General features: G+C 29.5%; 1 protein-coding gene across 1 annotated transcript; it reads right to left on the bottom strand.

Annotated features, from left to right (window-relative positions):
- Window positions 1–10,249: 10,249 nt before the first annotated feature.
- LOC132803792 (flavanone 3-dioxygenase 3-like) lies at window positions 10,250–12,005 on the bottom strand. The gene is made up of 3 exons (XM_060817335.1): window positions 11,716–12,005; window positions 11,128–11,375; window positions 10,250–10,823 (listed from the first exon to the last, which is right to left on the bottom strand). The coding sequence occupies exons 1-3, from the start codon at window positions 11,971–11,973 to the stop codon at window positions 10,250–10,252; spliced, it is 1,080 nt and encodes a 359-aa protein (XP_060673318.1). The 5' UTR covers window positions 11,974–12,005.
- Between the last annotated feature and the right edge of the window lie 207 nt (window positions 12,006–12,212).

The following is a 12,212-nucleotide window of genomic DNA, read 5'->3' on the forward strand; positions in this document are numbered from 1 at the left end:
CCTCAAAAGCATACATATTTATGTTTTTCACCTAGGAAAATTTGTTTCACACATTGTTTGGTGCTCTCTTGGACGTGCAATATGGTATGCAAAAGCTTGTTTTGCTGTATGAATATAATAGCTTTTAGGATGTGTTTATGCTGAGAATCCAAACAATTGGATGGTGTTTTAGTTTTGATTCTTTTACACCGATCAATTGCAATTGTCAAAAATCTCTCTTTGTTTGCATACCTTTTCGGCTTCTTTTTTCTGCAATATTACTTATTTTCTCTTATATAGTTTCTTTTTCACTCTTCTTTTTTTATTTTTATGTTTATTTTAACAAAGGAAGAGCTAATTAATTTCTATCCGACTTAATCAAGAAGGCCGTTCCTTTGATTTATAATTAGTTATACTATCAAAGATTGCTACCTGGACTACAGAAGAGAAAAATATATTTGAACATACTAATAAACAATAAAAAATATTTCTTTTTACCTTAGGGTCGGCTTAACGTCAGAAATAAATAAATAAATAAAAGGTTGGTGTTGAATGTTGCTCTGATTGGTGAGCGGTTCTTTGCAAGAGAGAGTTTGGTAAGGGGGGTAAAGTCAGTCAACCTGAATCCATAAAAGAATGCTTGATTTTATTTGGCAGGACAAAACGAACGACTATAATGGCAAAAAATAAAAGAAGGTGAAAAGCCAAAAGCTGGAATTAGAACATTATCAGCCTTATTTTTACTTGGATAGTTATGTTCCAATGTGGTAGATATGGTTGATGCCAATAATATCTCTTCAATTATCTCAATTTTCTGTTATAAGTTTATATTCTTGTTTATTATTCTAAAATATATATTAATGTAATTATCTCATCAATTTTCATTACTAAGTTTTGTTTGGTTTGCTAACTATATTTATTTGTCAGCGTGCTGCCAAGTCCAAATACATTAATAGTTTTGATAATCATAAAATTGATGAAAAAGAATATATATTAGGTACAACTATTTTTTATTTTATTTTTTACTTTATTTTGCTAAATTGGAAATTCATTGAAACCAAAAAAACAAGGCTTGACAAAACAACTTAAATTCGGATGCTTTACACAATCCTGAATCATACAAAAAGGACACACGAGTAGGCAGCCAGCTTGTGTCCACAGGTCCAAACACATAATGAGAAGATGCCCACTGTGGGCCAACCTATTAGCAGTTCATGGGGCCCCTGTGAAAACAAGACTTCTAAAATTGAACTAAACAAAGCAATATCATCAAAAACAGGCCCAGAACTCCAATGGAGAGTCTTTATCGTTCCTAACTAAAGCTTCAGCAACTGTGAGGGCATCTGTTTCAAAGACCATCCTTGTCCAACCAAACCTGCTTGCCACCTGCATGGCCCTGCCAATTGCTTCCAGTTCTGCCACTTCAGGTATTGTAGCCTTGGATTTGGAAGAGTGGATATGCTTCACGTTTCCTCTGCAATCTCGAGCCACCACTGCTAGAAAGCTTCTACCATTTTTAATCGCAGCATCCGAGTTCAGCTTGATTATCCCTGCTGGAGGTTTTTCCCACCTTCGGTTGGCTGCTAGAGTTTTCTTGCTCTTTCCTGTATCACACGAGAATGATACATATTAGTTGAAAAGAAATTGATCAAAACTTTAATTTATGATATCCAATTTCAAAACCAACATAGATGAATGCTAAAATAGCACCCAAAAAATAATATATATATTCATATATTTTTTTTGAAAGAAAAAAATGTGGACTGTTTTAGAGAGGTTAATTGCACCTACTAATATCGTAAACCATTTGAGCAAATTAAACAGTTTGGTTCTCGAATGAACTTTTCCGTATTCCTCAAAAGACGGATTGATATGATCTAAGCCACCACAAACACGCATGTGCTCATTATAGTTACTCATAATTTTTTTTATTTTTTATTTTTTTTTACTGAAAGTTGGAATTCATTGAAACCAAAAAAAAGGCTTATACAACAAAGCTTAGATTCAAAAGGTTTTTTCGGATATATTCGCCCAAATCATGCAAAACAAAAAATGAAAACGGAAACCAATTCTGGTCCATAGGCCTGTACACCTTTCGGCTCGTCGCCCAGTGACAAACAAAGTGGAACAAAAAGAAAAGTTACTGAAATTAGAAAAAAGTAGAGCAATGTCTTGGAAAACAGCTCCGAAGCCCAGTGAAGGGAATTTATGTCATTCATTTTCAGCAAAAATAATAATAATAATAATAATGTCCTTTTTGTGTAAGAAAGATTAATATATACATATAATCAAAATTTTACCGGGTGTGAATAGTCTGTATCATATTATGGTGTGAATCATTTCAAAGATGATGGTTTTTTAAAAAATTATCGTCAATATTTATTTTTGTGTGATAGTAATAATAACGATTTTTTTTAAAAATCATCTTCAATACTGAAGTTCACATGATAAAAACGTCCATATCATAGACTAATTATATATATATATATATATATGGATGTTTAAAATTTACGTGCATGCCCTTTTAAGGATGTGTGTTAAATTTTTTGACATTCATCGACAAAATGTCCAAGCTCAATCTAGAAAAGTTATATGTAATATATAAGATTAATATTATGTTAGTCTGATGGTTTTACTATTATAATTTTTATTATTGAAAAGGTATTAGATATAAAAGGTATTCTATTATATTCTGTATTGTTTCTAATTATCACTTATAATATAAACTCAATAATTTATAGTCATGTAAATAAAATATGTGTATTTGTAATATTATGTCATCCGTGTGTATTGGTTATATTATTTTGTCTCCCCTTTACAAGCCCTTAAATTATTTGAAAAATTGAGATGTAAAATTGCATTATGAGTTTTCTGGGCCAATATAGTTTCAATTTACTCAAATAAAGTTTCAATATTTTAGTAAGCCTATGTTAAGCCACCAATGTACTTTTAAATTTCAAATTTAAAAGCGGTCTAATCACTAATAAATTAAGAATGCACTAATGTTAAAATTATTAAATCAACCAGATTATATGTATGTAAATATATTTTTTTTCTTTTTCCCAACAAACTCTGAGCACATATATGTGGAAAAAGCAAGAGGTAATATAAATAACATCTTAGTACTATTCCCAGCCAAAAAAAAAAAAAAAAAAAACACAACTACTAATTTCATTTTCAAAAGATACATATATGCAATCGGTCTTTCATCAAATCCAAGTCAATTTTTTAAATTTAATTTATTCAACCTTTTTAAATTTAATTTTAAAAGATCGATACAGTTCAAATGAAAAAAATTCCAAATAAAAAATTGATTTTTTTGTTTGGTGAATAATAAGAGATTGATTATATATATATATATACACACACATATTATATTTATGTCATATATACGCACATATATCCAATAAATGATATATATAGATACAACATATGGTGCCTGAAAAGCACCAACTTTGCCCACATTTCAGCGTGTAAAAACAAAATCTTGAGGCAGTTGCATATGCTCATGACGTTTTATAAATTGATGTGCAAGTGTAAGCCTTATAATTATATATGAACGAGTTACGAGCCGGTATCATAGATAACCCAAAATGGCTTCGGCGGGAGAGACATGGCCACCGTCTATAAATTCAGATTTCAGAGGTCAAAGTTAAAGAGCAAGGGTCCACCTGCAATTTCACCTACTTGTTCTATTTCGTCTACGTATCCACATGCTTTCGCCCTCTTGATTACACCCTTTTCAATTCTCAATGAATAATGCAAACTCTATACGACAACACGGAAATCCGTGAATAATGTTTTTGTATTCCAATTACATTAAATATCAAACACAAGTGGATTGAAAATGTTGAAACAATTGGCTACCAAACAAAACCACTTGCATTCTATTCAAGTATATAACAACAAAACTATACATATGTTTAAATATCTTTTCCTTCCCTTATTTCTTAAGAAAAATCTCAACTTGTGTCCGGTGAATTTTTTTCTTTTTTTTAAATTTTTGGTGAAAAAAACTATGTGTGTGTCTATATATGTGCGTGAGTGACGTAGAGAAAGAAAATGAACGTTGTTCTGTATCATTTTATAAATAATGAAGGAAAATGAAGAGCTGGCACAGGCATTCTACTCGGCTTTTCATGTTCATACATTTTACTAGAAATAGAGAATACAATAACACATTTATTCCCTAATGAAGTTGGTCATTATATCAATATATATATATATATGTATGTATATACGTGTGTATGTGTGTGTGTGTTTGTGTATTATATGTAGTATATATAGACATTCACGGGGCATATCTATGGGGTCTAGATGGATCATCCACCAGCCTTGGAAGTTAGAAACCAAATGTAAGTTCAAATCCCTTCATGTATACTACATTTTAACCTATACATAGTTACATGATAAACCATTTTCTTCCTCTTATGAGAGTGCTTATAAGAGTATAATGAATTTTGAGGATAGATTAGAGTGTTAATCTTTGGCGGATTTGAAAGATTGATGCTGCCTAGTGTAGTGTCTAGGAAGCATATGTGTTTGATTCATTGGGGCTCCATTATGTCGACTATCAATCGAATTTATAAGCTCGTCACAATTGTTTCTCATGAAAGGAACAATAAAACGAACACAAAGAAAGCATCTTGGTGCATGTAACTTCACCAGCTGAAGGGTGATACTTATAGTTTTCATATTAATATTGCATGGTGTCGATTTTTTTTCTTTTCAAATCATTTTTCTCTTCCTTCCTTTCTCGTTTTTATGTTTAGTTATTTAAATTTTTTTTTTTTTGGGTTCTTTTTTGCATGTGCTCTAGTAATAATCTAATCAATATCATCGTTACTAATTAAAATTTGGCTAATTATTATTACCACTTTTTGCATGTTTCTCTATGTGATTATTGCTTCAATTTTCCGTTCCCATAAAAACATCTAGTGTCATTTAATGGCAAGATCTCCATCGAAGTTTTGAATTAATTATCTAATTAATTTATTGTTGATTCTTTTTAATAAATTGAAGTATTTTGATGTGGTAGCTATTAATATCAGGTAATTCATTGTTTTGTATAATTCTCATTAAATGATCTTTCCAGGTAATTAATTGTTTTGTATAATTCTCATTAAATGATTTTTTTCCAAATTTTATGTTCATTTTTCTCTCCCTTTCTTCCTTTCTTGTTTTTATGTTTAGTTATTTATTTATTTATTTTGTTTTTGTTGTTCTTTTTTGCATGTGTTCTAGCAATAATCTGAACCAACATTGTCGACTACTAATTAAAATCTCACTAATTATTATTGCAACTTTTTGTATGTTTGGTTACGTGATTGTTGTTTAAATTTTCCGTTCTCATAAAAACATACGATGTCCTTCAATGGTAAAATCTATGTCGAAGTTTTGAATTAGCTAGCTAATTAATTTATTGTTGATTCTTTTCATCAAATTGCAGTATTTTGATGTAGTGCTAGCTATTAATCTCAGGTAATTAATTATTTTGTATAATTCTTATTAAATGATTTTTGTTGTGATAAAGAGAAATGAATATTATGCTTGGTTATTCTCGAACCCTGATTATTAATCTTCGTTAGGGTTGAATTTTCTTCATCAATATATATATATATATATATATACTCTATTTCTCTGTTTATTAATCCTTATTATTTCTTTCTTTCTTTTGTTTTTCGCTTCCTATAAGTTTTTCAATGGTATAATTTGATAAGCGTTAGGAAATTTTTTTTTGTTGTTTTTTTTTTTCTTTTTTCCTCAATACATCCATTTTCTACTAGTTTAATTAAAATGATCTTATTATAACTATTGGAATTATATTATATAAGCGTTTAGTTTTCATTTTATGATAATGCACATATAATGGGATATTGGTATAAGAATTTTGATATATGGAATTTAAATAAAAATTTAGAAATTGATTTTTGTTTTTAAAAAAGAAAGAAAGAAAGAAAGAGAAATTGGAATCTTTACTCTGTTTTCGTAAGAAATCTATAATTATAATTTTAGAATATATACATTTTGTTCTCTTTTTACTCATATAAATTTCTAATATTTCTTCGGGTATCTTTCAATATTAAATCTGACTTTATCTTGTAGGTTGGAAACATCAAAGATGATTTCGTAAAAAATGCTTGTTCTAAAGAGTATTCCTAAAATTGTCAACTAAGTGCTTTCATGAAAATAAAGATTAATAGAAAAACACTTTTTGTTTTTTTTTTGTTTTTTTAAGTGAACACAATTACTTAAACTTTTTTAATTTAGTGATCATTTCAGGAAGACTTAGAACATTGATACATCTTTACTCTTTTCTTATTTTTATTTTTATATTTTACATATGACATCTTTCATTGGATTATTTCTAGATATTATTTCAATAAATTTTATGAACTTTCCATTATGAATATAGAAAAAACCGTTAATTAACTTAGTAGTCACACATGATTTATAGAGTTTTATATTATGTATGTGTATATATATATATATATATACACGGCCATCCACATTCTTTACAGGATAGCCGCCAATTTTAGGTAAGGTAATTGGATTTGGGAAACACTCTTGCACCGATGAAAATTGGGAGATTAACTTTGTCAATGTCTCTTGATCTTGCTTCTGGAAAATATACATATATATATATATATATATATTGAAAGAATAAGAATCATTTCAATATTCTGTCCGGATAGTCTAGTGACTTTTGTCACCACTTTATCATGTAGTGTTCAATTTTATTTGTTATATATGAATTGTATAGGATCACATTTATCAAATTTATTCATTGAAATGTGTAACTAATCTAAATTGACACAAATTGTTTAAGAAACAATATAAGGGTGTTGGGGAAGAAAAATGACTAATTCATTGAAAAAAAAAAAAAAAGAAAAAAAAAAAGAAGAAGAATAAAGTTAAAATGGCAATGTAAAATTGGGGTGGAAAATGACGATTGTGCCACAAACTTACCCATTTTTTTCAAGCGATTGCAAAAGGATTACAGCCCATTCAACACTATACGGAGCAAATAACAAATTGACAAGTGTTTTAAATGAGGAAAAAGCGTTTGTCTTGGTAACATGGATCTTCCTTCTCCATCTGACACGTGCCCAACACCTGGCATACTGTATTGTAAAGCGTTACGCTCTGTGTCGGATCCGCCAGCCGGATACGTACCCATACCCGTAGAATACTGAAGTAGGGGGTACTTATGTGTGTTGCTCGTGTCCAATCTCTCCGTCTGAACCAACTGATTGATTGACGTGGCATCTTGTTACTGGATGATATTCTGAATTTAATATAATAAAAAACAAAAGTAACTCCTATAAGACGATAATAGAATTTTCAATTTCATTTTTGATCGGGGAGTTTAATATCACGATTATGTTAAGATTATGTTTATCAAGGGGCTTAGCAAAACTTAGCCGTTGAAATTGACAAAGACCAGAGAGTCATATGCTGTGCTGCGTCACATAGGATTAATATCTCCCTCTTCCTCGTGAAGTTTTCTATTTTTCACGGTTGAATTGAGAAAGCAGAAAAGCTTGGAATGGAGATTAAGAAGGAGCAAGGAGAAGTAGAAAGAATGCAGAAGCTAAAGCTCAGCTCGAGTTCAACATCAAGTGGGAAATTTTTCATATAATAAAATAAGGAACCTGTAAGCAATATTTTCTTCTTTTTTTGACCGTAAATTCGTGAAAATAATTACTTTGTTCTATTGCCCATTTTAATTTGTCAATTAATTGTATAATTTTGTTAAAATTAAATAAATCTCTTTGCAATTTTCATTGCATTTAATTAATGGGCTAGTAATTCACTGTTACTTAGGGAACAATAATTGGAACGTCAAATCAAATCTATCTTCAGTTTTTTTTTTTCTTATATATATATATATATACATTATATTATATTTTCTTCCTTATGTGTTGCGAATATTATATTTTCTTCCTTATGTATTGCGAATATTATTGGAATATTGCAATTTGATATGCAAAAAGAAATGGGTCTTTTTATTTTGTAATTGTGAAAAATGAAAATCATTCTTGATTTTCTTAACGATCATTGATATATTGTTGAGTGCCCTTTCTTATTAGCAAAAATAAATAAAACGAAATAACTTTACACTAACTTCTTATTGTGTACCACTACTTTTGCTAAGAAAAGAACTAAGAAAATATGACCATAAACTTGTCTTGCCAAATTAATATATTTGCATCTTCCTATAGATTTCTTCAAAACAATGTACGTGTACGTAATAGGCGTTTGTTTTCTGACTTATCCGAATTGTCAAATTGCCCCAGGTTTATTTCAGTTTGATCTCTTTAATAATTTGTTCTAAATGCATATCCAAATTATACATTTAATATAATCAAGTCCAAGTCTTGATACTAAATTCATTAACCAAAATGATTTTAATTATGCAAGAACAATACTAAATTTTTATTATTAGAAAATGCCAATATTATCTTTTTCAAATAGCCTAGTTTGACAATTATTATTAGTGATAACTTCAAAATCTAGGTTCAAGGTTGATGATGAAATCCCCATCCCTAATTAATCAAAAAAGGAAAATGCCAATATTACATAAAGTGTCATAAAGTCATATGTATATAAATTTGGATAAACTACGTTTTGATATTTTTGACTTTTAAGATTTTACAATTTAAGCATTTTAACTTTTCAACTCAATAATTTAAATCTTTTTTATTTTTATTTTTTAGTTTGTTACAAATTAGGCCTTCTTTGCTTTTGATTAATAAGCTTTAATAGTAGTCTTTAGTAATTATATTAAATTTCAAAGTACATGATACTAAATTTTAAAATTTTAAATCTAGTTTTCAAAATTTGCATTTTTTTAATTTCAAAGTGATGTGCACCAATATATTTTTTTTTAAAAATAAAATTATTGAGGAGTAAAATTCTCAAAATAGTTTTAATATTTTACATTTTAGTATTTTTTATTGAAAAATTGATACAATTTAATGTGCGATTGTCTGTTAAACTCGATAATCAAAAATCAAACAAAATCAAAATTGTAACAAAATTAAAAATAAAAAATATAAATTGTTGAGTTAAAAAGTTGTGACAGGAATTATAAAATCTTAAAAGTTGAAAATAGTAGAATATAACTAACCCTATAAATATTGTCATTTAAATTTTCGTATGTATAAAGAAGTTTTAGAGGGAAAATATAAAAAAAGAATACAGTACATTTAAATTTAGTTACCTAACCTTACTAATAACTTCTTCTGCTTTTCTTGAATTTTCAATGTTGATGTTAAACTTATAAGTCGTTAGGCATTACTTCATGCTAATTAAGTTACAAACTCAATTAATGAACTCAAGAATTAAGGAAATACTAATTTGATTGAGCACAAGAATTTGGTGAGAGAAATACATAAGATGAAGGTTCATTAAAAATCAAGAAGTTGTTCCTCAGCAATAGCTATACCAATTAATGAAATACTCCATTTAAATTAAAGAATAAAAAATTCTTGACGGTGGAAATAAAAGCAAATATTTTAGGCCTATGATATTGTTCCTATGAGATGGCAGTCTAAGCAGGATCTATCTGACTGAAGTCCCAAAAATTTATCAACTAATTAATGTTGATAACAATCTATATCTTAAATATTGCAAACAAAGATTTAGTTGCTGATAATAATCCAATTAATATTGTTGTTTTTGACTAAAAAAAATTTTGTTTGTTCACTACTGTTAATTACATGCAAATATCCTTTATATATTATATATCGATTGTTTTCAAAATTTTAAGAGAAAATAATGTTCTCATCTTCCTACGTCATATGGTCGAGAATTGTACCATGACCACTTTGACTTTATGTGTGTATTTGTGTATGTAGGTGTGTGTGTGTGTGTGTGTATATATATATATATATATTTGATATGCTCTTGTTCTATTGATTTTTTTTTTTTTTTGTAGCTAGCTATATCTGGCTCTGTTTTTATTAAATAGACATTCATATAGTGAAGCAGAAAATCGAATAAGAAAACAAATAGAAAAAACCAAAACAAGATCGAAAATATGGATTGAACTGAAACCGATATATTTCTTTATTTAACAACATTGCCTCAAACATGCATGAAAAGACAACTTCGAAACTAGCATAAAACATTTATTTTACCAAGTCAACGAAAGGACCACCATGATGACTAAAAGACTAAAACATAAAAAATGAAAGAAGAATATTAAAGCCGTCATAATTACCTTAATTAAATTAATTTACCCCAGTAGTACTACCATTTCTTTTCATGGAATATTATTCTTAACAGTATCAATAAACCTTCCCTTCATAATATCATTTCTTGAAATGAAATCAAGAAAATCCTGAAAGCTGAACTCTTCGTAGGCTTTTGGGTGTTGTTCATCAACAAGTTGTGGTGCTGGTCCAATTTTCTTGCTCAAAGCTAGGCTATGGAGACTAGCAATGGAGAATCTCTGGTTCGCCATGTTAACTGTTGCTCGGTGAACAACACCTTTGTATTGCCCATTGCTCATCACCTCCATTTGATCTCCAAGTTGAACTATAAGAGCTCCTTCAATGGCCGGGACCGAGACCCAGTTTTTGTTGCTGTCCATGACCTGTAGCCCTGGACAGCTTTGGAGTAAGATTGTTAGGGAACCGTAATCGGAATGTGGCGGTATCCCAAGGGTGAGCTCGGGTTGGGGACAGGGAGGGTAGCAATTCACAGCTAGGACTTGTGCACCATTTTCAACTTCTTGTTCTAAGTAATTAGGGTTTAACCCTAAGCTTTCAAACACAAGTCCCATGAGTTGCTTTTGTAACACGTGAATTGCTTTTGTGTAGTTTCCCATCTTCTCCCTGACCAAAGTACATTATCATAAGACCCTTTTTTTTTTTTTTTTTGGGACTTACACGTTGAGATTCATAATATTTTTATTAATGTCCACATAAATTTCAAAGATATTCAATCTAATCAGTTTAATTTTAGGAATAAAAATTTTAAAATACATAATCCATTCTTTATTATATTTTGGTCTCTTATAATTAAGGGTAAACTTTAATATGAGTGGTGTTGTAACACCTATATTTAAAATAATATTTTGGACAAATATTATTTAAAGATATATATTTTTATAATTAAGGGTTAATTTGCTTTGCTTACTTGTAAGTAGGAGGATTGGATGGCCAAAGGTGGATCCAATCAGAGATCGGATGGGAATAGTGCTTGACAAAGTCTCTCCAATAGTGAACTTGGTCCACAACATGATTTAAACTTGTTCCATACCTTACAGGTTCATGAGTATAATCAGAAAACAGAAGCATTTTTTCCTCAATGGGCAAGTTGAAGAACTCAGTTGCAGCTTCCATGGCATGGTTTATTACTGAATGAGGAATTCCATGATTAATCACCTATAATCATAAAAATTATTCAAATTAAACGTTTTGGGATCATAAAAATAATCGAGAATAATCATAACCATGCCTAAAATAATAATTCATGCATGCATCAAGTCTGGTACGTAACATCTATTTATCGCGAATAAAAATATAGCCTAGTTAGTCTAAATGGAAATTGCTAATTTAATTAACTCATAGTTTGATATTAATAAGGAAATTAATTTCACAATTCAAAAAAAGATTAATCCATAGAACATGTCTTGCTAATATTGAGACTCCATGATAATGGAAACTGAACAAGTTATGCAAATATAATATATATATATATATATATATGAATATACAAATATACCTGAAAGAACCCTAGTTCCTTAGAAGCCATCCGAATCTCATGAATCACATTAGGTCTAAGAGTAGGATGTTGTAAAGAGGAAAGGTCTACAATGGGAAGATTAGCAGAAGGGCAGTATTTAGTTGTAGGATTTGGGCGTTGAGATGGAGGAAGAACATAACGTTGAGGGACATGAGAAACCCCCAATTGGCTAAGTGTCATTGCACTAGTAAATAAACCTCTTGATGATGATGATGAACCTCCTTGAGCGCCTTCCATTTTTATTTTTCTTACTTTCACTCTTTGATAATATTGATCAATCTTTCTCACAATATGTTTGAATGAGCTTGCTTCACAATTGGGGATGTCCTATTTATAAGCTCAAAATCGAACCATACCCAATTTTTGGAGGATCGATTTACCCAAGTTTTGCTTCTTGTATAGTTGCAATGTATTGGAGATTATAAAGATGGATGACTTCCTAAGATTTTTTGTTTCCAAATAAATGAGAGGCCCCA

The sequence above is a fragment of the Ziziphus jujuba genome, chromosome 5 (assembly GCF_031755915.1).
Source record: "Ziziphus jujuba cultivar Dongzao chromosome 5, ASM3175591v1".
Lineage (NCBI taxonomy): Eukaryota > Viridiplantae > Streptophyta > Magnoliopsida > Rosales > Rhamnaceae > Ziziphus > Ziziphus jujuba.